The following is a 25,819-nucleotide window of genomic DNA, read 5'->3' on the forward strand; positions in this document are numbered from 1 at the left end:
ACTGCATGCACAACTGACATATATTGGGGACTCAAGCAGCACTAGTTTAGACCAATGCAACATCACGTATCCGGTTGTTAATGTAAGAGTCGGCGTTGTCCCGGTCGTTCGGGAGCCCCTTGTTGCCGAGACAATCAAGTCCCAGAGAGTAGCATTACCCTTGCAAGTTGAGGCGGTTTGACCCACTCCCATCAATTCAGGGCAGTATCCGTATCCGCACGTACCTAGTATCCGTACGTAGATTTGGGGGGAAAGTATCGCTTCAATGAGAATTATCATTATAAGAGCTGGAGGGTTCCCAAGAGATAGCCTGCTAGTGAAAAGATATGATCCCCAGTCCCACGCCAAACCCGCAGGAGTTGGGGGCGACAGATTCTCAGTAGCGCGTAAGCCATTCCCTATCTCGGCTCGGTGTCATCCAGACTGTAGCCCGGCTGTAGCATGGGAAGTTTCTGACATTAGACCGCCGTATGTCGGTCCTTCGACCCGTCCCCCGTTATGTCGTAGGGTCGCGCGGGCGTGAGCCGGCTGCAATGGGGACCGGATCTCTTTTTTCTTGCCAACCATGTCAATATGCTCGCAGCTGCAAGGCCCCTGCCACCATTGAAAACACCACCTTCTACCCCAACATTGGCTGGCTCATCCGCGAGGACACAGACACGGTATCGGAGAAGTGACGACACTCGCGGTCCCAGCGTATTCTTTCGTGGCGCCAGTAGTGTGACCATCCGCACGCAGTGGAGCGTTCTGCCGATCGTGTGCCTCAGACTGGGGGGAAGAAGCATTCGGCAGTTTCTTTCAGACCAGCGATATGAAAGAAGCAGCTATGCTTCGAGCGGAGGGCAAACTGGTTATAGATGAGGATGGCCGCTTCAGTAAGGAAGAATCTTCCAGCCCTTGTGGGCAGTCGACCATCACAGCGAGAGCCGGAGCAAGCCTGATATCCTCCACCCGCCCAGGCGCCTCGTGGAGGCAGATGCCTCAAGCCGCGATTGTTCTTGACTTGTGATCGATGGGCCGTCATCTCTTCACTCTCAAAGTTTGCGTCGGGATCGTCGTCGGAGAGCGTCGGGTCGCTGGCATTGACGCAGAAATGGCCCTAAGTATTATGATATGCCGGAAAATGAAGGTCTGCAGTTCATTTCTTGTTCTTCGCAGATTCCTTCGAGAGGTCGGTCGGCTTGCCTTGGACCTGGTTCCTTAGCTCGTCGCGGAAGAATCTGAAGAAGCTCTGGCTTCTTGCAGAAGAATCGGGGTCGGCTGTCAGAAGATTCCACATCAGCCTCACTTTATAACCATTACTTTGCGGAAAGGAAGTCATACCCGTGGCCTCGCCCGGGGCCAGCGGTTCATGGGGATTGCGACCATATTGGCGCTCGTGGATGGTTCGGTGGACGCGGCCAACGGCACGGTGAAAGCCCGGCTGGCGCAGGATGAGGGCGACGATGCGGTCCTCCATGGCCATGACGGCGCGCAGGATCCACCAGTGGGCGGCCATGATGATGCGCGAACAGATCTGTGGAGGTGCGTGTGGGTGGTGTGAAGGTGGAAGATGGAAGGATTGGGGTTGTTGAAGTGGGTGGCGGATTGTCGGACAGTTGATGTGGAGGTCGCATCACGTCTACTAGGGTCCTGCAGCGACCACAGGCAAGCAAGCACCCAGATGACGTGCTCCTGCCGCGGTGCATCAGGACAAATGATCACAAAACACCCCAACGTCGTCTCTGCCTGCATCTCCCAAGTCTACTCCTCCATCGATTTCTGTGTGTCCGTATCATCGATTCATCTCTCGAAACTGCTCTATCGCCGCCCAGCTTTCCAGGCGTCTTCACGATTCACACACCCAACCTGTTCTGCTGACGATCATACGTCTCCATCAACCCCCACCAGCCGTTGATTCACCAAAATACAGTCACGACGATGGCAATTAAGTGAAGATGCAAGCAAATTTCTTTTCATTTAAACCCTCTTCCTATCTCCTCGAACCCTCTTTACTTCTAATCCTCCAGAAACTTGCCGAGGAAGGGGGCAAGGTAGACCATCTTGCCAAGCTCAACGCCCTCCTTGCGCGCAATGTCGTACGCCGTGGTGAGGTGGAAGAAGATGTTGGGGACGGTGTAGCCGTGGACGTACTGCCATGTCTCGAGCTTAGCCTCGGGCCTGTTAGGGCCCAGACCGACGGGGACAATCACATTGTCACGGCCCTCGACGGCATCACGACCCACGGCAGCCAGCTGGGACTCGACCTCGGCGATGCGGGCCTTCATATCATCGAAGGTCTTGAGATTGTCCTCGTAGTTCTTTGGCACGGCGCCCGTGAGGCGAGAAAGCATCTTGTGGACGGTGTAGGCGATGAAGTAGACCTGGAAGGTGAAGGGGAGCATGTCCTCGTGGATGCGAGCGGCGGGGATGCTGGCGGCGACGGGCGAGGCCTCAGCCTTGGCGATGACGGCAGACAGAGAACCGAGGACGTCCTTGGCCACGCCGAACGAGGCGTCGTACAGAGAGTAGGCGGTCATGTTGTTGGCTTGTGGAGAGTTGGAGCTGGGATTGGGGGTTTGAGAGCTGATGTGAGAAGCTGATGAAGAGGGGGAGACGAGGTTGTTATGGAGACGTGGACTGGACACAGTCGGCTTCTCTTCCTTTATACTGGTGAACCGGCCAGAGTTCCATGCCACAGCGACGGCGCGAGGTATCCAACTGCTCCGCCCGGTTCCCCGCCCCGTCCCACTTCTGCCATTGTCCACGGCAAACAAAATCGTGGATGGATCTTATTACCGGCTTACAAAGTACGTGTTCAACAGACGATCCCTACAGGAGTCCATGGGGGCAGCAGCCGAGTGACACGAAACAAGCGCTAGGCAGTGCCTATGCATAAGCATCGCTGTTTACTAATGGGATGAGATTGCATTTGCGAGTACGGAGTACATACCTAGTAGACCATATTTGGACCATGCTAAGGTTGTCGCCAGGTAGTCACCAGGATGGGGATGGTTCCAGCTGACAAATGCAGAACTGAAAAGACACATGCGGAGTTTCAAGAGCCCAATCACCCAGCATCGGCGAGGCAATTCACTTCGGGGGTTGGAGGGGAAATGCCCTATGTCCACGCACCGTGGATCTGACCTTGCGTCACTTGTTGTTATGTCCCCTTTCGTATCTAACTAGGCTAACATGACACGCCGCAACCACGAGCGAGGAGGCGTGTACTGGTAGTAGTAGTACTACTGTTCCCGAGGCGACCGATACGTACCTACTCCGTACAAGCACTGATGACCTCCAGTGACCACCGACGACCCGTCTAGCACGGGAACCACGAGCGATGCTCCGGGCAGAGAGCCATCATGTTTACCAACTCCGCATTCCATCACGTCTCATACAACCACGCTGACAAATGCAGTCCAGCCTCATCTCACCACATCACATATTATCGCCAGTTGCACCTTAACCACGCCTCGCGTATCCGTATATTTTTATGCAATACGACATCACTGTTTGATTCTGTAACACTGACTGGCTACTTCTTGTCTCACCGTACTTTGTACAATCATGATTGCTCATCCACACCCTCTCTAGACCCGCCTCGCCGACCACCACAAACCCCTCCCTAGCCCATGGCTCTGCTCGGCGACTTAACCAGCAGCCGGCCTCCGTCTCTGCCCCAACAGTGTTATACCCCACAGGCCCGACTCCGTCTCCTCCACGGCCATGGACTTCCAGTTCCTCCGATCCAGATCCACCTCTCCCTTGACACGGCGCTAAACGCTCCGAAAGAATACCCTCAGTAGCAAATATGCTGCTAATAGCCTCGCCAGCCATGTCAGAACTCTCCGGGATTAAGAAGCTCATCTCCGCAGGGCCTCATAGACGGTCATTCCTGCGGACATACCCCTGCCCCTTTTCCTCACAGCTCCGCGATCCTTTTCCACCCTTGTTGATTTCGTCATTCATTGACCTCCTGGCGCAGAACTCATCTTCTGCCACGACCTCTGACAGTATACTTCCAGAGTCATTTCAAGCTGGCTGGACAAAGTCCATGTCATTATGACACATTGATTCCAGGCACCTCACGTCCAGTCATTCCAGATCGTTCAATCGAAGCATTAAAAAAAACGTTGTCTAGACGTGGATATCATTTGTCCTTGTACCCAAAAGTGGAAGAAACTCCCATGCACCCTGCCGTCTGTGTCAAAGAGAACCAGGGCACACTGCCCGTACTAGCAATGACCCCCTAGTATACACGCCACCGTGAGACAAGTGTCGATCCGAGCCGAATTAATGAACCAAACAGCTTTCCTTTATGCCTGTGCACTTACGCCGTTGACGCCCCCGAAGGCTCCTCCGCTGACTAGCCCGTCACCATCACCATCATTCGTCGCTGTTCCCCCGCCTCACACGTTCTCGCAGATCCCTATTCTCCATCTCCAGCCCTCCGAGTCGGGTTCTGGCTGCCTGTCGGTCCTGGTTGCGCGCCTCCCGTTCCATCTTGAGTTTGTACTCCATATCACGTAGACGGTAGATCCATCGGTTGTCATTGCTGCTCAGGCCGCCCTCGCCGTCACGGGACAGCGCCACTTCGGAGCCACCGGCAGCCGTGCTGGTCCTTGTAAGCATTGTACCGCTCTGACTTGAGCGTGAGCCCCTATCCTTCTCGCCCGGCCCACGGGGAATAGCTGGTGAGGGCGACCCGGGATGGCCTGGTATGAGAGCCTCGGGGTTGTTTCCAAGGGAAGCATACGCGGCACGTGCGCGCACATCGCTGGCTGCCTTGAGGGTCGCGTTTTCAACCTTCAGTTGGCGGTATTTATCCTCCAGCCTCAGCATCCTACTGTGGAGCTCATGGGAGCTCGTGCTGCTCGACGCCACCGTGTTGCGAACCATCGTCTCCAGACGGTCTAGCTTCTTAGATCGGACCTCGAGATTGTTCTCCAGGGACTGGTATTCGCGTGTCAGGTCCCTCTCAACCGTCTTGATCTTGGTCTGGAAAGACGCCACGATGGTCTCGATGGCCTTGACAGCAGCCAGCAAGTTCTTAGAGAAACCTGGCAACCGCGTCGCAACGACCTCGAGCGACGGAAGCACTTGGCGGTCAATGAGCGTGTTGCTGTTGGCCCATTCGCGTCCGCACAGAGCGCTCAGCTTCTGCCACAGTTTTAGCAGCAGCTCGTTCCTTTCTGCCAGCTGTTCCCGCGACAGCTGCTCCAGCTTAATCAGCCTATTCCGCTCTTGGTTACGCGTGCTCTCCAGTTCCGAGATGCGCACATCCTGGGTGCTTGCAGTCCTCGTAAGATGCTGGTTCGTCCTCTGGAAGGCCTCGAATTGGGACTTGGTATTGCGGTGGCCAAGGCGCTCTTTATCAAGAAGCTCGGATAGTTTCCGACTCTCGAGCGCATGGGATTCCAGCAGAGCGTCACGTTGTTTGATGATGCGGTCCTTCTCGACCACCGAAGCCTTTGTCGTATCAAGCTCTCGTACCGTATTCTCGAGCTCTCGCTGCATCTTAGCAATCGACTTTTTCACGTTAGCAAGACAGAACGCTACACCATACTAAAAGAGAAACTCACCTTAAGTAACGACGAGCGAGTGCCATTCAGGTCACCCAAGGCCTCCCGCAGATTGTTCTCCAGCTCAATGAGCCTCTCCTTCCACTCGGTCGCCTCCACTTCGCGCGACGACAGGCTCTTACGCAGTCGGCGCGCTTCGTCCTTGGCGGTCGAAGTCTCCTTGTTGAGCTGGTTGACAATCTGCTGCACGTCTGCCTTCTCCTTGTTGGCAACAATCTCTCTCTGCTCGCGCTCCTGCGACAGACGGCTGTCGAGCTCCTTAGCGCGCTCCTTCTCCTCTCGCAGTAACTGATCCAAGTTGGCCAGCGACGCTTCCAGATCACCAATGCGGATCTTGTCCGTTTCTTGCTCTTCCCGCAAGAATGCAATCTCGTCTTGAGACGACTCCTGCTGGACAGACAGTCGCTGGTTCTTCTCATTCGCCTCCATGAGCTTCTGCTCGAGCTCTTCCAACTCCTTGTTAGACGAGTCCAGCTCTTGCTCAAGCTGCTCAATGCGCCGCAGTTTACGCTCATGGTCATCCTCGAGACCAACCAGGGCGTCGCTCATCTTTCGCATCTCTTCCTGCAAGGCGTCGAAATTTTCTGCGCGATCCGTCAATTCAGTTTGAAGCCGTTGCACATCCTCACTGCGCTGATCAGCTTCTGCCTCCAATGAGTCAATCTCCTCTTGTGCTTCCTGCCGGAGGGCCTCAAACTCATTCTCCATGTCACCCTGCTCCCGGAGAGCCTCATCCCGCTCCGACTGAAGGGCAACGAGATCATTCATCGCATTGTCGAGATCCTCCTGGAGAGCCATCGCGTTCTCCTCGGCCTCGCGCTTGCCATTGACCGCCGTCTCAAAGTCCTCCATGCAGGTCTCGAGCTCCCGTTGCAGCTCCTGGTTTTGGAGCTTGACCTCGCTGATCTTATCGCGGAGATCAGCCAGCTTGTTCTCCAGATGCTCACGTTCGCGCTCAGCATCCTCGTCGGCCAATGTGTGGCGAGTCTGGCCACTACCCCGCGACTGCGGCCTCTCATGAGCTCCAACGCGAGATGCAGACCGGTCCAGGAGGCTGTCGATCGTCGACGGTGCCGGTCTGCCGTGCCTGGCAGCCATCTTGAGATCTTCAATCTCCTGGTACAGGCGCTCCTTCTCCCGGTTCCTAGATGTCAACATGGAGGTCTGCGCACCAACCTCCCGTCGCAGCTCGGCGTTTTCATGGCGCAAATGCTCTGCCTCTTTGCGTAGCTCGTCGGCAAGCGTGCTGGCGGCGCTGAAGTTGGCGTTGGAGCCTCCATCCATATCGCCAGAGAGGCCAGAAACCGGACGACCAGGAGATCCGTTGCGGTCGCGATTCTTCTTGGTGATGTTGTAGATGTTTGTTGTGTGGTGCAGCCCGCCTTGTCCAGATATTTCCTGCTTGAGCCGGAAGAGCTCGTCGCGCAGACGTCGGTTGTCATCGTCTGCCTGTTCTCTGCGTGCCGTTTCCTGCTCCAGCAAGTCTTTCCAGACATCAGCTTCTTCTTGCCGGCCGAGACTTTCGCCAGTTCCATCGCCCATTGTCCTAAGCATTTCAGTCATTCTGCGTCGCTCTGCTTCGCCGTTCATGCTCTCGGTTCGGAGTCTCTCAATTTCGGTAGCATACTCCTCGACGCGTTCTCGCAAGAAGTAAAGCTCTTCTTCTCGCTCCTGGGCTTCTTCATCGTACATCTTGGCGGTCTGGTCGGTCGAAGAGGTGCCGCTGCGGGCTGTGCTGGGTCGTTCATCGTCATCTTTCTGCTTCCTCTCGAGCTCTTTGATTTTCCTCCTCAGGACCTTGTTATCCCGTTGCAGCACAGCGAGACTCGTCTTGAGATCCACGTTTTCACTAATCATTTCCTTGATACCTTCTTCCGACAGTTTGTCGAGGCGATCGCTAAGAAACATGACCTTGAGCTTGAGATCAAAGTTCTCCTTGGAGAGTCTCTCAATTGTGCTACTCTGTTCTTTGAGAGTCAGACTCTTCGCCGCCCGTCCCGTTGTCATCACCGACGCTGTGAAGGCAGCATTGGACGGCCTACGCGGTGTTTCAAGGCCGCTCTTGAATTTGTACTCTTTTGCCAAGGACTCGGGCACATGAACGTTTCGAACATGGCGAGCAATAACGGTGTCTGTGGGCGCAGAAACAAAATTCTCCTTATCAGGTTTCGGAGTCTTGGCCAGATCTTCCTGGTAGCTCCGGTCGGGGCTAGCAACCTCGGGTAGAGTCTCGAGCTGGCCGAACGAATGATCGGTGAAGTCGTCAAACCCAGAGGCAACGCTGCCCATGCTCGTCGATCGGGTCAGTGTATTGCTGGCGCTGCGCGGCTGTGGCCCCAATGCAGACACAGCTCCACCAGACTGAAGGGCATAATCGGCGCCTTGGCCGAGAGTGGTGACTTCACTGCCATCGTGAGAATCAGGGTTCGTTACAAAGGAGGACGTCGAGGATCGCTGGCTGGCATGGCGGCTTCGCAGGTATTTGGGCCGTTTCGACCGCAGTGCGTGGCCCGGGGTGCCGCCCGCGTCCAGACGCTCGTTAAGCGATTGAGAGCGGGACAGCGAGCCCTCTTGATCGCCAATGCTGGACACCCGAGAGCTTTCCAGTCCTTCTCTCTCCTCATCCTCTCCGTCTTCGGGCTCTCGCTCTTCGGGAATCGTGTCGGTGTTGTTGTTGCCAGCCATCTTCATGGCGCGAGAGATGGTCCTAGCTGCGGCAGCCGCAGTCGGTGAGGAGTCGAGGTTCTCAAGACTAGATGTAGTATCGCCGGCATCTCCCGAGTCGGGCTCGAAGTATGCGCGGTGCGCCTGCATGTCGACCTTATTGGGCGAATCGAAGACATACGTGTCGTCGACCCCGCCAGCGGCATTGTTAGGGCCCGCGGGAATTGGCGACAGGGTAGGCAGAAAGCTGGATTCGACGTCTTTGAGATGTTCGCGCACGGCCTCCTCCGTGATGGAGTCTTCAGGACATCTGCTGGGCTCTATGGGCGCTGCCATGATGGAGCTGCTGTCGGCGGTCCCAGCCCAACCCACGCTCTCAGCAGCGTCTGCAAGAGGCTCAATATCGCCATCTCCTCTGGATCTCGACGGCGTATCGTGTGCTGTATGTTCCGAGAAAGACAGGTCGGGCATCGCAGCGTGGTTCGGGGACGCCAGACGCGTCGTCGCGTTGGGCGTGTCGGCAGTGGTCGTTAAAGTTTGGTTATCGTTGCTAGGCGGGACGCGCTTCGCGGTAGACGGTCGCCCTATGGAGCTAGTAGGGCGGCCACACGAATGCTCATCGTCCTCCATGATGCATTTTTGCGTGCCTCGGTATTGCGGGCGTCATAAGAGCTTGCGGCGATGGCAGCAAGAAAAAGCACAAGGGGCAGGTATGGCAATTTGAAGCCGAATCGGGAGCAAAGACGGCGATGTTGTTTTTCAAACAAGGAGTTGCGACGGCGCCCTGCTTCAACCCATGCGCTTTGCTGGTTCCGGGGTACCTCAGGGCTGATCCAAGCGCTGTGGGCCAAAATACAGCGCCCTAGCACCTTCCAACGGCCGCCCGGCTAGCACATCCGCCCGCCAATCCCTACAACAAGCTCTACACGCTACTACTTCAGTCGCTTCAACTACCCTATACAATTATTAATGGTTATACAAAAAGCGCTCCAGAGGCTACTGAAGTAGCTGGGACTCTTCATAGTAGGTGACGACAAATTATATTCTGTTAGATATTTCTCAGAGCTGGGCATATCTGCAGTTGGTGTTTTTTGTGCTCAAGATTGATGTGAGCCGTCCGCATCGTTTAGCATAAATGAAAGAGGTCGTAAAACGATCATTGTCCATGAAGAAATCGCAAAATTACAAACACTTTATACGCACATCCTAAAGTCTATAGAAGGAGCATTATCAGGAACACAAATGGGATTAGTATTTATGTAGTGACCGCAGTAGGCTGCGCAAGCGAAGCCGTCGAGTCGCGGCAGCTTAAAGATGCCCGTATAATAATCTTTCTGCCCATAAAACACCGTCATGAAGACATGATACACATCCATCCTTAAAGCGTAATGCCTCCGTCTAGTTGGAGACCTTGTCGGGAACCTTCTTGCTGCACGGTGGGTCAGAATCTTGGCCACCGACGTCTGCGGCTGGTGGAGTAGTATGACATACCCGCTGAACTTCTCGAAGGCACCACGAGCGGCGTCGGTGATCTTCTCATCGGTCTCGCGGTCGAAGTCGTGGCCGGCCTTCTTGGAGATGGTGTCCCAGGCTGAGTGATATGGTTAGCCCTTGGCATGGGGGAGGACAATGTAGACAGGATGGAATCGCGGTACGTACCCTTGTCGACGTAGTCCTCCTTCTGCTCGCCACCGCTGCCCGAGGCCTTCTTCTCGTCCTTGGAGCCTCCAGACATGGCGTTCTTGACGAAGTCCATTGTGATGATTGTTGGTGGTGTTTATGTAAGTGTTTCAGTTGCAAGTAGGATACAACTGGCAAGGGGAGAAGTCGGGAACGGCCACAGGGCAATGGGGATACCTGCGCTCTTATAGCCCTCTGGCCCCTGTTGGCTGCCTGCCCGTCCCTACGGGGAGATTTATTTAGCTCCAACCCACCAGCATGAGATCCAGCTCCCATGGTACGCTCGGATATGACGAGAAGCTGTCTGCTAACCCGGCTTGGACTACGCTGAACGGTGATGGACCACCATGGACCAGCTCAACTCGGGCAAGCCACCGTCACTCCAATGGCCCCTCCCTCTCTGCCCCTCCACCAGCTGATCCCCCGCCTGGGCCGTGACCAATGGATCATGGCCGTTGGTACGCAGGTAGCGTCATGGCGCGGGACCGTCATTGCCAATAGTCCAGGTTGCACAGCCCGCCCGAGATCCCGAGCTTCAGGCGTAGCAGGGGAGCTAATAGTAGCTGAAGGTCGAGAGTGCAGCGGATCTTGCATCGCTGATCGGCGCATGTCCCTCCCGAGTCCCCGGCCCACCACCCAATACCGGATCCTCTGCCCCTGCTGAATTACGTCGTTAAAGCTCGGGAAGTCCCAGTCGCCTAAGGTCTATCCGAAAGCCACTTCTCGCCTTCTACGGGCGGTTCGCCCCAGGGCTCTTGGAGCCCGTAACTTTCCACGTTCTAGGCTCAGTAATCGTTGGCTGCTTATCAGGTAGCGGGGGTGCGTCACTGCGCGTCCAGAGTTCGGATGAGGGGTACTGGACGGGGCGCAGGCGTCATCGTGTCTCGGGGGCAACGTCGAAAAGTGACCCTGTCGAGCTGAAAAGGGCCACAATTGGGCATGGCACTGGGACACGTCGACCAGACGCGACCCTCACCAACTCTTTCTGGCAAGTAACCAAGGTCGACTGGATGGCGTGATGGCCTTTCTGTTGCAATGCTGTGGGGGATCATGCGCGTGCTAATTACAGCGTGGCATGTCTTGGTACGAACTACTGGTATTATCATAGTATCTGCGACAAGTCTTTGACAAGCTTCTCGCAGCCCGGTTGACTTCATTGCAGGTCAATCTTACCGTTCCATGCCCTCACCTTGGAGATAGTGAGTCCAACAAGTGTGTCTAATTCCAAATATATATTCCAAAATGCGACGCTATGAAGCCAAATTCAAACCGAGTTTCCGAGTCCCAAACGCCTCCCAAATGCTAGCTACTACTATTTCTTTCCCACATCAACACATAAAATCGTTACATATTCCATACTTCAAAATCCGCCATAGTCACACCGATGTATTATAACGTGGTCGGGTGCTGCAGCACACGTCGGCCATCTCGCCTGGACGAAAGATTACCGGCTGTCAAGGTCATGAGTGGACAAAGACGTGATAAGCCATGATCATGATCCATAATAGAAACACGGCCCCTATTAGCGCCATCGCAAAGACCAAAAGCCATGACTGGCCTACCAAAATGTTAGTCTCCGGTACTAGAGCGCGTTTTGTCGGGAAGGGATCGGGAATGCGTGCCACGTACAGATGTTTCTCTGCTGTAAATAGGCCAAGGCCTCCTGCGTCCGGCCCCTAGGGTCCCGGCTGAACACCTCTATATCGCAATTACTCGATATCGAACCCGACGGTCCGAATAGCTCGATGGAGATGACGACGAGGCCCGTGAGCCACAGGACGAAGAGCATGAAGGCGCCGATCATGACAATCGCCGGGAGCAGCCGGCGCTCTGCAATGAGCCAGAAGAGGCCAATGATGAAGAGGATCGTGAGGGCAGATACTGAGATGTAGTACGGGAAGTACCTGATGGTGGACTTTGTGTTAGTACAATCATCGCGGAATGAGAGCGGTAGGTCGGTCGTTCGTACCATGGTATCGGCAGTAGGAGCTGATTTTGGATCTGGATGAATACGGAAAAGACGCCGAGAATGCTCGCCGCGGCGAGAAGCATGGTGAAGATCCAAAAGTTGAGCTGGATGGGAGGCCAGTTGTACGTGCGAATGCGACTCGGGGGAGGAGGCCTGCGCGTGTAGATGGAGCTGCTCAACGCGGATGTGGACACCATGGTGACGGGCTTTTCAGGCTGTTGCCTTCTCTTTGATTCTTTAAAATCAAGTGATCGGTGGGCAATTGAGCCGTACAGAGTCGTCCTTGACGTTGCTATCGTCGCGAGCCCTGGGGCTGACCTCAGTCGAGTCCTTGCCCTCCAATATACACAGGGTAGCTGTATCACAGTTTGGCGTGTCGCGCAAGTCCTGGTGTCTCGGACATTCGTCGCACGGTAATGTATTGCGAGACTAGGACCCTTTAAATGAGCGGCGTCGAGTTGGGCGACGGGGGATGACCCCAAAAAATTATTATACTATCGCTTGTCGCCGACTCGACTCAGGATGCCCAATGGCTGCCACGTCGAGCATGCAGGGAGATGCAGCTTCCCAACCTCCACAGGCGAGTTGACTGGTCTGCTGGCTGGGCCGCCGCCGTTTGCAGGCTGCCCCGTTGCGCGCCCTGCGCTTCACCAACGGGAACTGTCAGGTACGGGGGGCGAATCCTGGGCCACGGTGCCGTTGGGCGGTGATGTTGTGCTGCTTTGCTGTACGAGTATTAGTTTCAGGCGCCCAGGGACACGCTGGCGGGGCCGTCTTGGGACCGGGTGACGACGATGCGGTGATGCCTCAACTGGGGCTTGTGGGGGGAGACTCGAGTTCTCAACAAGAATTGGCCCGGGGCCGTGGTGGGGGGGAAATGGGGCGTCGGGCGGTGAAGGTCTGGTGCTAGACAGTATGACACGAAGCGAGCGACTACAGGATGAACTACTCGCAAAAACAAAGTAATGCGACAAGGAGGGAATGTGGTCGAGATGAACATGCCACGAATGAAGCCCAGCTGTGGTCAAATCACGGCGTCAGAGGCGATGGATATGGATACCTAGCTCTCGGGACCGGGCGGTCGGGGTGGTTGGGCAGAGTTCTTCGGCGCTTCCAGTGGGGGTCTCGGGGCGGGACTTGGATCCAATCGAGTCCAAATCGAGTCCAATTCATCCATGGGCGGTCCATGGCTTCGTCCATGTCCAATCGCAAAATACGATGGTTGGGGATCAACGGGAGTCGCGGGACGGTGGTGGGCCCCCTATGTCCATTCATCATCGACCGCCTCACTGACCTCACTGCTTGGGCTTTAAGTATGCCAGCACGGCTGGTTCACGTCGGACTTGCCCCCTATTTGTACTTCTTATACCCGACCAGCTGTTTCACCTTCAAGTCATCTATTGAAAATGTTTGCATTTTACGAATACCCAGTTGCCGATGTGCTCGGAGTACCCGCCTGTACCCAAGGTACATGCATTCAACGCCTTGGACTTGGACACTAAACGCTCTCTTTAGAATTTAGTCTTTAGTCTTCGCCCATGGATAAACAACTGTTGCCAGTCCCCAAACAGCTTCTTCCACAACGAGTCAGACCCTCTTGCAGCTTATAATAATTTACAGCAACGACTCTCCCAGCGCACAGCGCACCAGCGAACACCCAGCCCTGATGGTCTCCTGCACGCCCACCTTCTCGTCCTCGGCCAGCTTGGGGTTGACCTCGACGAGGTCCACGGCCACCAGGCTCCCCGTCTGGTGGACGCTCTCGCAGATGAAGTCCCCCTCGCGCAGCGTCAGGCCGCCCCTGACGGGCGTGCCCGTGCTGGGCGCCCACTGCGGATCGAGAGCATCGACGTCGAACGACAGGTGGATCGGTGTGTCGGAGCCGATGTGGGCGAGGGCCATTTCCACGACGCGGCCGATGCCGTGGCTGGGACGGGGCAGTTAGTAAAGTGGGAAGCTTGAGCTCGGAAGCAAAAAACCAGAGAGACGTACCGGTCAATGTCAAACATGCTGAAGGCCTTGATGTTGTGCTCGCGCAGGATGCGCTTCTCGGCCACATCAACGTCGCGCAGGCCAATGTAGACCAGCTTGCGGGGGTTGAGGCGCATGTCGTCGGTGATCCAGCCAAAGTACTCCTCGCGCTCCTCGCTGGCGATGCCCGTCAGGAAGGCGAGGGGCATGCCGTGGATGTTGCCGCTGTCACTGTCCTCGGGGGTGTTGATGTCGGCGTGGGCGTCGACCCAGATGACGGCCGTCTCGCGGCCCAGGCGCTCGCGCGTGGCCTTGGCGACACCGCTGACGGTGCCGATGGCGATGCTGTGGTCGCCACCGAGGGTTAGCGTCATGCGGCCCTGGCGCGACTGCTCGTACGTCTGCTCCGAGATGCGGCGCGTGACGGCGGAGACGGCCAGCGGGTTCTTCATGCCACGGAACGGAGGGTCGGCATCGTGAGACTTGGGCAGCAGCTCCGGGTACAGGTGAACCTTGTCGTCGCCATGGAGCTTGTATCCGAGCTCGGTGTGGAGCTGCGTGAGTAGGCCGGACTTGATCAGCACCACGGGGCCCTCATCGACGCCGCCTTTGCCCTGTTCCAGAGACGATATTAGCTGGCTAGCTGGCTGGATGATGGGGTCGGGTGTGTTTTGGGGAGGAAACATACCTGGCCGCCTGAAAAGCCGACGGCGACGACGCCGAGGTCTTCCTGGCTGGAGAGGTAGCGGTTGTGGATGGGGCTGGTCGTCATGGCGCAGCTCTGTGGCTTGGTTGTGGTGCTGCAAGTGCTGCAAGTGCGGCAAGTACAAGGTACAGGTGCCAACTCTGCAAGGTACGCGGGGTATCACGCAGGGACGCGGGACACGGGAGACAAGGAGGGATAGGCGATGGAGCTCGTTCAGAGCCGAGCAGCGCAGAGTCAGATGAGATGGAAGCTGGAAATGCCCAAGAGCGACGAGGTGTTTCCGGGTTATGTAGGACTTGCTGGCCGTGTGGTTTATCAATCAGCTCGAGTCAGCTGCCACCCTTCCCTAGCACTTAAGTACCTAGGGCGGCTCGTGGGAGATGCCCCCCAAGCGCCCGTCATGGCGGGGCTCGCCATATTACGGCCATACCAGCATACCAGGCATGCCTCTCAGCTGGTTGCATTATGTCCTCCGACATCCTGTTTTCCCATGCCATCCCATGCCATTGTCGGACTCACCTTCACTTAGGGGAAATGCCACCCGGAATCCCGCGTGTGTGCCTCAGCCCCCCTCGGCTCACCTTCACTTAGGGGTATAGCGGTCGTCGTGCGCATGTCGGACCTGCGCCGGACCTTCACTTAGGGGTCTAGTAGCAGTCGTCCGAGGTGGGCGCCAAGCTCTCGCCTCCATCTTTTATGCCTCATGGCGGGCCGCCCACAGAGATTTTTCTCGGAGTTTGCCTTGGTTCCTGACACGATACCAGATAATACCTGGTTTGGGGCTCGCTGCATGGGGTCTTGTGCGGTCTTCATGTTATCCCGGTTCATGTACTGTTCCCAGACGTTGCAGCGATGACGCTTAAACAGGTGCAGCCGGCGGAAGCCGTCAGTACCCATGGTTTATTGGCCATAATTATGTACTACCCCTGCGCGTCTGCCGCTCCCGAGCACCTGACGTGCGCAAGCGTGCTAAAAAAACGACCGAGATGGCGGCTGACAAGTGACAACATCGCAACTCCGAGCACATCGATTCAATTTAGACCCTCCAGGTGCTACCCAATACTGGTTGGTACAAGCGACGGGATCAAGATCTCGGGTCCTTCAGCCCGCAGCCCCATCGAAATCTCGGCTGTGGCCGCCGCCCTCCGCGCCCTCCAACCTCGATCCAACCCTCTATCAGGCTACCACTCTAGACCTAGAAAAGAACCCGCTATTACTACCATCCCCCTCGCTGGGTCTCGTAACCCTAGATGATTCCGTCTCTGGACGAGGCAAAGCTCCAGCCTTAGACAGCATTTCGATACATTTCCTCATTGCTGTCTCTAATCGAGGATACGTTTCCCCGACGATGTCACGCACGGCGAAATCCCGTGTCCCCTGTTGCTCAAACAGCTGCGCCAAGGGCCAGAGGGGATGCCCCTCCTGGGCGGTGTTGATGTCCTGCGAAACAGCAGCAGTCCAGCTGTTGGCATCCATGCCTCGGAGCTGATAGCCCGCCTCGCGCAAGACTTTCCAGAAACTGCCCCAGTACATGCCCTCTGAGACTAGCGTCTGTACGGGTACCTCCTCTGCCAGCGCTGTACTGATGATGGTACTGGCGGTGAACCTGGCGTTAGAGACGTGAAGCCAAACCTCGACATCATCCTCGTTGTACGCGCCGATCCGGATGCACGCCGCGACCAGGCGCCAGAGGTAGTCGTCGGCATTGGCAATGCCCTCGTCCGGCGTGCCGATGACGAGTCCGGGGCTCACGATGCCGATCCGCCCCTTGGCGCCAGGCGTAGCGGCAGCGCGCCGGATCACGGCCTCGGCCACGAACTTGGACCGGCTATAAGCCAGAGTGCAAGACGTGGGAAGCTCGGAGGCCATATCCCTCTCAGTTTGGAGACTAGAATACCAGGTTTGGCCCCCTGCCACATAGACCATTCTGATTCCTGGGGTACGTAGTGCGAGTTGGGCCAGCTCGACCGTTGAACGGACATTGGTAGCTTCGAGAGCCTCGTAGCTCATAGTCCAGTGCACCTTGGCGCCGTTGTGTATCACGACATGCACTCCTTCCAGCTCCCTCCATTGGGCAGTGTTAAGGCCCAACTGAGGCTGGGACAAATCCCCTGACCACACATCCAATGTGTCCCCGCAGGAATCCGTCCACCATGGGGCCTTGGCGGCCGCAGCGATGGTTCGTTGTCTCGCGGAAGCCTTGGTCTCACCGCGGACGACAGCGATGACTCGGCCGACCTGGCCGTGCTGCAGCAGCTGACGGAGGATCTGCGTGCCGATGAAACCGGTGGCACCGGTGAGAAGAACGGTTAGCTGCCCTGACGCTTTCAAACCCGTAGCCTCGGATGTAATTCTAGAATAGTGCTTATCAATCTCCGCAATTAGATTTTGTGCTTGAGTGTCTGTGACCAATGGATCGCGTCGCGAATCTTGCTGTGTAGGGCTGATGAGGCGAGCCAAACCCCTGATTGTCATGGAGGCGCCTAGAAGATCTTGTATGGTGACCTTGGCGTGAAACGTCTGCGAGATGAAGTGAATCAAGGTCATGAGATTCACCGAGTCTAGGCCAGATGAATGCAGAGGTATGTCATCAAAAGTCGTTTCCTCTCCTAACCCCTGAAGACGATGGCCGGCCCAAGAGGGCAACATGGAAAAGATCCTCTTGGCCAGGTCATGGGCCGGCTGCTCTGCGGCCTGGATGGGCTCATCTCCACCTGTGCTCTGTCCGGGATGGGATTGGGATTGGGATTTGCCCGGAGAGATGTCTTGTAATATGGCGGCTGAACCGAGCTCCCGCAGTCGTCGTCTGTCCGTCTTGCCTGCTGCTGTATACGGCAGCTCCGACATTGAGAAGAATAATCGAGGAATCATATGGCTTGGCAGATGACTGGCCATCAACTTCCTCGCCTCCTCGGAAACCGAGTAAATACCGACTTTCGAGCGGGCTTCCCCGTCCTTGGAAATAGCGGTTTCTACTTCGGGTTTCAATTGAATGAAGGCACACAGTATCGGGTCAAGACTCCCTTGGCTGAGAGTGCAAACTTCGGCCACGACCCGGGTAGCCTCCTCGATATGGGCCTCGACCTGTTGCTCAATTTCGCCGAGTTCAACTCTCTGGCCCCTGATCTTGACTTGCGTATCCTTGCGGCCGATGTACACAAGGGTGCCGTCGTCGTCATATCGCACCAAGTCTCCCGTCTTATATAGTCGACCACGGCGGCCGGGCCGTCCCGGGACGCCTCGCAAGAGCCACCCAGGGTTTTTGATAAACGAGGCCGCCGTTTTCTCTGCATCTCCAAGATACCCAAGACCGACCGACGGCCCGTCGATTAGTAGCTCACCGGTGGAACCAGGAGGAAGCAGGCATTCGTGGTCATCCGGGTCTACAATTCAGGTCACGACCCCGGCCCCTGTCCCTATACTGGTGGCTTGGAGTGCGTCAGAAGCAAACGTGTTCAAAGTGCTAATGGGTGTGCATTCTGCCGGACCATAGGCATTGATGAATTTGAGTGCTCCCCACCACCGTTGCGCGTCCTCGACGGCGACAGCCTCTCCGATCAGGATCATAGACTTGAGACTGCGCGCTGCTAGGGGGTCTATGAGACGTGCCACCGTCGGCGTGAGGGTGGCGTGGGTGGGGGAGAATGTGGTAAAGATCCCCCCCAGGTTCTCTCTGCGGTCGTGCTCGGATGGGATGCAGAGACAACCTCCGATAGCAAGGGCTGCTATAATATTGTGAACAGACATGTCAAAGGCGTACGAGACAAAGTCTAGGATACGGGTATCTGAGTTGAACCCCAGGATCGGCAGTTGGTACTTGAGCGCGGAGCAAAAGTTGGCGTGGGAGATGAGCACTCCCTTGGGGGTTCCCGTGCTGCCCGATGTGAAGACGCTGTACATGACCTTTTCGAGTGGGCGTCGTTGAGGAGGAGATGCCACAGTAGGCCCGGATTGTCGGTGGCCTTTCCGCTGAACAGTTCCCGGCCCTACAGGTATGGCCTTTGGAGAGATTTTTGAGCTCAGTTCCATGCATGCATGGGAGCAAAGCATAAACTCGGAACCGACTTGGTTGTACATGGTTCGCAACCGTTGCTCAGGGAGTGACGGCTCAAAGATGACGAACGCCTTTCCCGACTTGAGCACACCGAGAACCGACACTATTGTCCAAATTGACTTCTCAAAGCACAAGGGCACCAGATCGGTTTGCTGGCTTCCTAGGCCGATGATCTGTTCGGCTAGTCCAGAGGCATACTCATCCAGTTCTCGGTAGGACATTACCCCGTTCCAGGCATCCAAGGCCGTCCCGTCCGGATTGGATAGAGCTTGTTGATGGATTATATCATGGGCAAACTGCTCGACTGGCTCGGGAACATGGCTGTTCCACTGCCATATCTTTTCTACGCCCTGTTCTGTCGCCGATTGGAGGTCAGCCACCGTGGTGTCGGGCCCGTCTTCCCCGAGGGCAAGACGGATCAGTACCGCTCCGAAGCGCTCTAGCAGCTTCTGCACCGTTTGAAGCTCCAGGACACTGGGGTTGAATCTCACAGTAGCGATGTTGGCGCCGAGTTCGACTTCAATGACCAGTCCGTACGTGCTGTATTGATCTTCGTCGCTCTCCTGCCACTGGCCCACCACGTCATGGGGGGCATCTGTCTGTTCCGGCTGGATAAGGAGCAAGGTTTGGAAAGAGCACGCCTGTCGGCACGATGGACTCATTCTAGAAATGTTCTGTAGGCCTGTCTGCTCGAACGGGGCCATGCCATTGGTCTGCTGCTGGGTTGACTCTAGAAAGTCGGCCAACTTCTGGGCTTTGTTTAACTCCACGAAGAAGGGAACTGTGGCCATGGTCGGTCCTATAATCTCAGTGATGCCTTCGACTGGTGCCCCTCGTCCGGAAACGACGATACCGAAAGAAACGTGTCGTGAGCTTGTCATGTCGCCGGCGACGATGGCCCACGCTGCACGGATAAGCGTGGATTCCGTGATGCTGGAGGCTTTGGGTCGAGATAAGTGTGGGAGAACATACTTGACTCTCTCGCTTGTTGCATGCGTCCTCGGAATTGGCGGAAATGGGCTGCTCTTGCAACCTTCGAGAGCTTCGACCCAGTAGTTCTTGGCTTCTGTACCGTCCTGGCCGGTTATATACTTGACAAACGCTTTGAACGGGCGAAGCGGAGGAAGGGCGCAGCCCTGGTATGTCTGGCTCGCTATCCGAAAGAGCAGAGGCAGCATCCAGCCGTCATAGACGGCATGGTGTAATGAGAGGACAAACCACCGCGGGTTGCCACCCGGGACATCGCGGACGACGGCAAACCGGGCGAGGCAATGCCCCATCAACATTGGCGTACTTCGATCTCGATCGAGATACTCCCCTAGTCCTGTGTCGTCGTCCCATGATATTGGTTCGCTGGATACCAGCTGTAGAAAGCCCTCAACGTCTACATGTTGGACCATCCTAGTACGGAGCAGCGCAACGCGCCGAGCCACCTCGCCCCAGGCATCCCGAAAGTTTTTGATGGAGACCTGGGGAGATAACTCCAGCACTCTTTGCGTAAAGTAATCCCCAGGTGCCTGCAGAGAGAGCGTCATGAGGCCTTCCTGGATAGGTGTCGCGGGGTATACATCTTCGATACTCGTTGGATCCAGGTTGTACTGGGAGCCAAGTTGATTTTGGAATGCATCACGGCTAGCTATTCCGGCTGGTAGAAGTGAGAACGGCTCAAGGCATCCGCCTGGGGTTTTGGATGCATGATCATCCTCCCGAAGGGGCCGTGCTTGCTTTGCCAGGTCCACCAGCAAGGGGTGGCGGAACACGTCTGCCAGAGTGAGGGCAAATCCCCTGGCTCGAGCCTCGGCGATGATGTTCATGGCAAGAACAGAGGAGCCGCCCATGCGGAAGAAATCAGTATTTGCATCGACAGCATCTGCATCGATACCTAGAATATGGCCCCAGATTTCTTGCAGCCACCTCGAACCATGGCCGTGTTTCTCTACCTGTCCAGGGTCCCCAGTCTCCTGACCGTTTCGGGCCTTCTGGAGCTTTGAGAAGAGGAACACCTCGGACAGTTCTCGTAACTTTTGTCGATCAGTCTTGCCTGTCAAGGTCATGGGAATACTGGGCACGCGGAAGGCTACTGTGGGTACCATGTGCCTTGGAACGAGTGCAGCTAGACTCGTGGCCGCCAGCTCCTCATCATCCATGGGTTCAAGGTCCGTCAAGGTTAAAGACGATTTTCCTGGGAAGACTGGTGCGGCGTCAACGGCCTGGACGAAAGCCACCACAAAGGTGGACGTGAACGCGGTTGGGGCTTCTCCCTTGCGCTCCACCACTTCGGCAACAACGTGCCTTGCGTTGGGCATTTGTTTCTTCAAGTAACTCTCAATCTCGCCTAGCTCGACGCGCTGTCCGTGGATCTGAGCTTGGCTGTCCTTTCGGCCTACAAAGGTGATGCTGCCATCGCAATGGTAGTGCACGAGGTCGCCCGTCTTGTACAATGGCCCCGGACTCGACCATCCTTCTGCATCTGGGTCTGGGTATGCTCGGCATGATCTCTGTGCTCGTCCTATTATCAGCCAGCTTGGAGGGTTGATGAAAGAGGCCGCCGTCTTGGACGGGTTCCCCAGATAGTGATTTCCGTTCAGAGGCCCTTCGAGGAGCAGCTCACCCGTACAGCCAAGGGGCAGGAGCTTCTCATGATCCGAGGGGTCCACGATCCAAGTCGCCTGTCCGGCACCGAAGCCAATCCTTACGGCCTCGGAGGGCGTCTCTGGGTGCGCGTTGACAACACTGAAGAGTGTACACTCGCTTGGGCTATACACATTGATAACCCGGACCTGCCCCCACCACCTCTCAACGTCGCTCTCCTGCACCGCCTCACCGCCCAGCAGGACCATGTCCAGAGAGGGTACATGGGCAGGCTCAAGCAGCCTGGCCACTGTCGGCGTCAAGAAGATGGCATTAGCCCGCAAGGCTGAGATGCTCGTGACCAGGTTCTCCATTCGATCTAGGTCTGTCGGAACACAGATGCAGCCCCCTGCGAGCAGGACTTGAAGCGTGTTTATGGAAACACCAAAGCCGATTGATCCCCAGTCATAGAACCTAGTTTCCTGGGAGTATCGAAACACCTCTGTTTGGCAGTCAAAGGCAGAAGCAAAGCTCGTGTGCGTAATGACGACTCCTTTAGGAACTCCCGTGGTATCGGATGTAAAAACGACGTACATCGGTGATCCAGGATCTGGTCGTTCCGTGGCACTCGTTGTGCTGAGCTCCCCATTAACTACGTTGGCTAAGGTCTCACGCCCAACCACCACAACTCGAGACGCAAGCTGTGACCCGAGGACCTCTCCAGTAGCAGATGAGAGGACCAGAGGAGCATGAACCTGGTCAATGATCATCCGTAGGCGCTTCAAGGGCAGGGATGGATCGAGCGGCACAACGGCACACCCGGCCTTGAGTACTCCAAGGATGCCGACAAAGGCCCACAGAGACTTTTCGAAACACAGTGGTATCAGGTCGCCAGGTCTGGCCCCACGCCGGCAGATCATAATAGACACCTTATCGGCGAGCTGATCTAGCTCATGGTAGGTCAGCTCGCCGTCCCATGCAGACAAGGCAACTCGGTCAGGATGCATCCTCGCCCTCTCGGTGATCATGCTGTGCACCAACCGTCCAACCGGCTCTGGGACATAGCTGTTCCACCCCCATATCTTGTCCAGTTCGTGCTTTGACATCAGGTTAATCCCCCAAAGACTCTTGCTTGAATCTGAGAGCTGTGGCATCACGATAGCAACCCTTCTAAGCAGCGTATCGACCATCCAACGTCCGATAATTGTTGAGTCAAACTTGGCTATGACCAGGGCTTCGTCGTTCACGAGGACCAGCTCCACGGACAGGGGCAGGTGATGGGTGTCAGGATCTGGTTTAGCCCCCGCAAGAGATTTCCTCCGAACAGAGACTACAGCACTAAAGGGGGAGCACAGGGCTTTTTTGCTTGGATCAGTGCCTGAAGTATGGTCCGAAGCTTTTACTCTCAATTGATTCGCAATAGATTCCTCGAGTTGGAAGATAGACGCGTGGTGGGAAATCTGCATATGAATAGGGAGAGGAGACTTCGCTTTGTTGCTTGCGGTGTCCTGGGTTGGCGAAGGGTGTGTGTCTGGTCGTGCGGGAATAGCACCAAATACAATCTTGTCTGAGTTGACCATGCTGCTGAAGATGAGTGCCCATGACAGGCACCATTTAAGCTCAGTTTGCGGTGGGAGGGTGATGGGCGGTTCGTTGAGACGGAGACTTGCAAGGCTGTCTGGCTTGCCAGAGTATGGCAGGGGGGCAGGTGGGAACGATGAGAAAGTGCCTTCTTTGAAACCGTGAGTCTCCTCGCCAGAGGTATGGTTGTAGGAACTCATGGAAGCTGGGGGGGCCATATCTGGTTGTTTCGAGTGTGGTACTATCTCGACTGGTGGACTGAGTGTGAGAGATGTTTTGTAATACAGAAACCATGGTCTGAGAACTCCTGACGCATTATATACACTATGACTAGAAGGATCGAGATCAGGGAGTGAATGCATGACACGCACATTGTTTCCTTAAAAGCGGAGACATGAACACACTTGCAAAAGCACTTACGCATGAACAAACACAGGGGGGAGAGAGAGAAGAGGCAGAGTTGTATATAGATCTACACATATGCCAGCGTCATCTTGGTCATGAGATTCTTACGGGTGTAGAGAAAGTGGCGAGCCTAGAACTAGCTGAACGTAACGCTCAACCTGTTAAGTGCAACTCTGCGGGCTGAAGTACAACCAAGAAGCGAAGGTATCATGATACAGAATGATTTATGTAGTCTAGTCTACTTTAGAGTAAAGATTCTGAAATATACAGGAGTCATATGCATGCCTTGGGTTCTATTCGCTGACTCGTATGCGATGGAAGTTAAATACATGTCTTAACTAGGTCCCGTTCGCCTATATGATATACATCATATGCATGTCTTTGGTTTTGCCCACGTACGTAGTATATGATAGAGATCATATACATTATTATTCACAGCCAGGCTAAGTGACTGTATGACAACTCCCATCACTAAGGGAGGGACACCCAAGCACACCGAGCACAAAATCAGGGATTTGCGTAGTTAAATTCGTCTACTTTCCGTTACTTTGCAGCTTTTCTCTCAGTATGTTCTTCAGCAGGCTCCCCAAGATAGATGTCGACAGTTCGTGAGACACGGGCTTGCAAGCTTCAGCTAACCTTTGTCACCACCTTGCGAATTTGCCTCACTTTAGTGTGAAATTAAGGATTTAATCATGCCATTGACAATCTGGGCTATGTGGAGCATACGAAAAAGCTAGCAGACAAAAAATCAATGTGCTCTAGGAGTGAGATGCACATGAGCAGGTAACAACGCCCCCAACTCGAGCGTTAGACCGACATGTCAGCCCAGTGTACATTCAATCAGGCTCTCCTGGCCTCTTCCTGGTCCCCAGATCTTCTCAATTTTCAAGCCGACCCTATTCTCAATCAAGTCGTGCCAGGCTTCGACTGTTCGCTGCTCAGATGCACAAACAGCCATAACGATCATGTCCAGACCTGTGTCCTCCCAGTAGGCCCCGACATCCGGAATTACAATCTCAAAGAGTAGCAGCTTGCTATAACCCGGCCTCATGGCCTCTTTCACACGGAGAAGTATCTCCTCGCACACCTTAGTGGGCCAGTTGTGCATGCAGGAGTGCATAAAGTATGCCCGGGAACCTGGTAAGTCGCGAGGACGTCAGATAGTGCGCCAGACCATTGAAGGATATAATAAGATTAAGGAATAAGTGACTAGTACAGTTCCTTACCTTTCACGGGTTGCTCTGTGGTGAAGTCATGCTCCATGACCTCGATAGACGGATCCAGGTCCGTGATGTGGCCAGTCATCGCTGGCAGGTCCTGAAGAATGAGTCTCCCAGGCGGGTTGGGGAACGAGTTTTTGAACCTGATTAGGTCGCTACCTATGTTGCCGCCGATATCCACCAGAAATGGCGCACTTGCATCTTGGTCCGCGCCGTCGATGAGCCTCTCCTGGACAGGATATAGGGACGGATCTACCCAGTTGAGGCGACCTAGACTAAAGCCACGCAAGTAGTCATTGAATTGTTCCTCGCGATCAATTTCCTGTAGCCAGGAATACAGGCTTTTGTCAGTCTTATAGGCGTGCATCAGGGGGGAATCTGTCGCATCAGCTGGACTCTTCCATCCCCGCTCACGCGAGAATTCGTTCAATCTCAGTACGGACGCACTCATGTCCGGGATTCTGATGGTTGTCATCGACTGCATCAAAGACATCAAATAACGCAACCATCTCTGGTTATGATTGTTAGACTTACAGTGCAAGGTAGCCATGCGCAATAGCCGGATTGGCCAGGGCTTTTGTGAAACCATTGCCCAAATATTCGTCCTTGCCAACCTCAGTCAGGTATCCCGTCGCCCCGAGGTGTCTCATAATGCGCCCTTGGACATGTCAATAATTTCCGAAATGTTGGATAGAGAAACTACTGATGGCATACCAAGGAGGGCCGGTTCGACGCCGAGTTCCGCAGCTAGAGTGTCGACCTTATGAGGTCGGTCTCCATATGGAGCCATCGCCTTCCACAAACCGCAGTCGACGCCGAAGGTATAGCACCTATGGTACCGATCTGATGCAGCCTGTCAGAGAAACATCATAAAGTCTTTTTGTGATACCGCATACCTGTGCCCAGCAGTGGTACAACATCGTTTCACGGGGTGTCTCCAAGGCTCGAACAAGTAAACGGGACTTGGTCAACAAGTCTTTTCTGTCATGCAGATTCCCCGACACGAGTGCATTAACACCTGCCGTAATGTCTTTCAGCAATACTGGGAGGTCTCTGGTATTGCTGGGACTAGTGGCAGCAACGGTATCGGAGGTCAGGGTCTGCTCTGCGGCTGTAGTGTTCGACATGATGGAGATAATGACGGTTGAAGTTATGACTGTGGGCTTGTCTAGGTATGAGATGCATAGAGTGTGATAAAAACAAAATCAAAGGAAGGAACGTGGAAGAAGTATAAGGACATATATATATGTCTAAGGGGCTGCGGGTATACACTTCGTGGGCCGGCTATGCACAAGCATGCTCTGGGGGTCTTTGACTAATAGAGAAGAGAGGGGCACTGACGTGACAAATGGTTATTGATCTAACAGGAAAACAAAACACTCCCACCGTAGCTAGGTACTCAGTAGTAGCTGTTGCATTTACCGCTGATCG

At 55.3% G+C, this 25,819-nt stretch overlaps 8 protein-coding genes across 8 annotated transcripts; all 8 read right to left on the minus strand.

Moving 5' to 3' along the window:
- Positions 1 to 1,138: 1,138 nt before the first annotated feature.
- ACO1O0_007655 (uncharacterized protein) lies at positions 1,139 to 1,498 on the minus strand (the record flags this gene model as incomplete). Its single annotated transcript, XM_083197023.1, has 2 exons — positions 1,139 to 1,287; positions 1,324 to 1,498. 2 exons carry the CDS (start codon positions 1,496 to 1,498, stop codon positions 1,139 to 1,141), a joined length of 324 nt encoding a protein of 107 aa, XP_083048231.1.
- Positions 1,499 to 1,997: 499 nt separating this feature from the next.
- Positions 1,998 to 2,519, minus strand: ACO1O0_007656 (DUF1993 domain-containing protein; the record flags this gene model as incomplete). The annotated part of the gene is made up of 2 exons (XM_083197024.1): positions 1,998 to 2,363; positions 2,424 to 2,519. 2 exons carry the CDS (start codon positions 2,517 to 2,519, stop codon positions 1,998 to 2,000), a joined length of 462 nt encoding a protein of 153 aa, XP_083048232.1.
- A 1,849-nt stretch (positions 2,520 to 4,368) lies between these two features.
- Positions 4,369 to 8,858, minus strand: ACO1O0_007657 (uncharacterized protein; the record flags this gene model as incomplete). The annotated part of the gene is given in 3 exon segments (XM_083197025.1): positions 4,369 to 5,511; positions 5,565 to 8,820; positions 8,839 to 8,858. 3 exon segments carry the CDS (start codon positions 8,856 to 8,858, stop codon positions 4,369 to 4,371), a joined length of 4,419 nt encoding a protein of 1,472 aa, XP_083048233.1.
- A 768-nt stretch (positions 8,859 to 9,626) lies between these two features.
- ACO1O0_007658 (uncharacterized protein) lies at positions 9,627 to 9,984 on the minus strand (the record flags this gene model as incomplete). Its single annotated transcript, XM_083197026.1, has 3 exons — positions 9,627 to 9,657; positions 9,720 to 9,819; positions 9,888 to 9,984. The coding sequence occupies 3 exons, from the start codon at positions 9,982 to 9,984 to the stop codon at positions 9,627 to 9,629; spliced, it is 228 nt and encodes a 75-aa protein (XP_083048234.1).
- Positions 9,985 to 11,368: 1,384 nt separating this feature from the next.
- ACO1O0_007659 (uncharacterized protein) lies at positions 11,369 to 12,074 on the minus strand (the record flags this gene model as incomplete). Its single annotated transcript, XM_083197027.1, has 3 exons — positions 11,369 to 11,466; positions 11,538 to 11,812; positions 11,878 to 12,074. 3 exons carry the CDS (start codon positions 12,072 to 12,074, stop codon positions 11,369 to 11,371), a joined length of 570 nt encoding a protein of 189 aa, XP_083048235.1.
- Positions 12,075 to 13,491: 1,417 nt separating this feature from the next.
- On the minus strand, positions 13,492 to 14,620 carry CAR1 (uncharacterized protein; the record flags this gene model as incomplete). Its single annotated transcript, XM_083197028.1, has 3 exons — positions 13,492 to 13,804; positions 13,870 to 14,462; positions 14,537 to 14,620. 3 exons carry the CDS (start codon positions 14,618 to 14,620, stop codon positions 13,492 to 13,494), a joined length of 990 nt encoding a protein of 329 aa, XP_083048236.1.
- Positions 14,621 to 15,864: 1,244 nt separating this feature from the next.
- On the minus strand, positions 15,865 to 22,960 carry ACO1O0_007661 (NRPS; the record flags this gene model as incomplete). The annotated part of the gene is made up of 3 exons (XM_083197029.1): positions 15,865 to 15,870; positions 15,914 to 17,937; positions 18,043 to 22,960. 3 exons carry the CDS (start codon positions 22,958 to 22,960, stop codon positions 15,865 to 15,867), a joined length of 6,948 nt encoding a protein of 2,315 aa, XP_083048237.1.
- Positions 22,961 to 23,988: 1,028 nt separating this feature from the next.
- ACO1O0_007662 (uncharacterized protein) lies at positions 23,989 to 24,839 on the minus strand (the record flags this gene model as incomplete). Its single annotated transcript, XM_083197030.1, has 3 exons — positions 23,989 to 24,305; positions 24,395 to 24,658; positions 24,836 to 24,839. 3 exons carry the CDS (start codon positions 24,837 to 24,839, stop codon positions 23,989 to 23,991), a joined length of 585 nt encoding a protein of 194 aa, XP_083048238.1.
- Positions 24,840 to 25,819: the final 980 nt, after the last annotated feature.

Source organism: Amphichorda felina, assembly GCF_050947745.1.
Source record: "Amphichorda felina strain 45539 chromosome Unknown scaffold_7, whole genome shotgun sequence".
Classification (NCBI taxonomy): domain Eukaryota; kingdom Fungi; phylum Ascomycota; class Sordariomycetes; order Hypocreales; family Bionectriaceae; genus Amphichorda; species Amphichorda felina.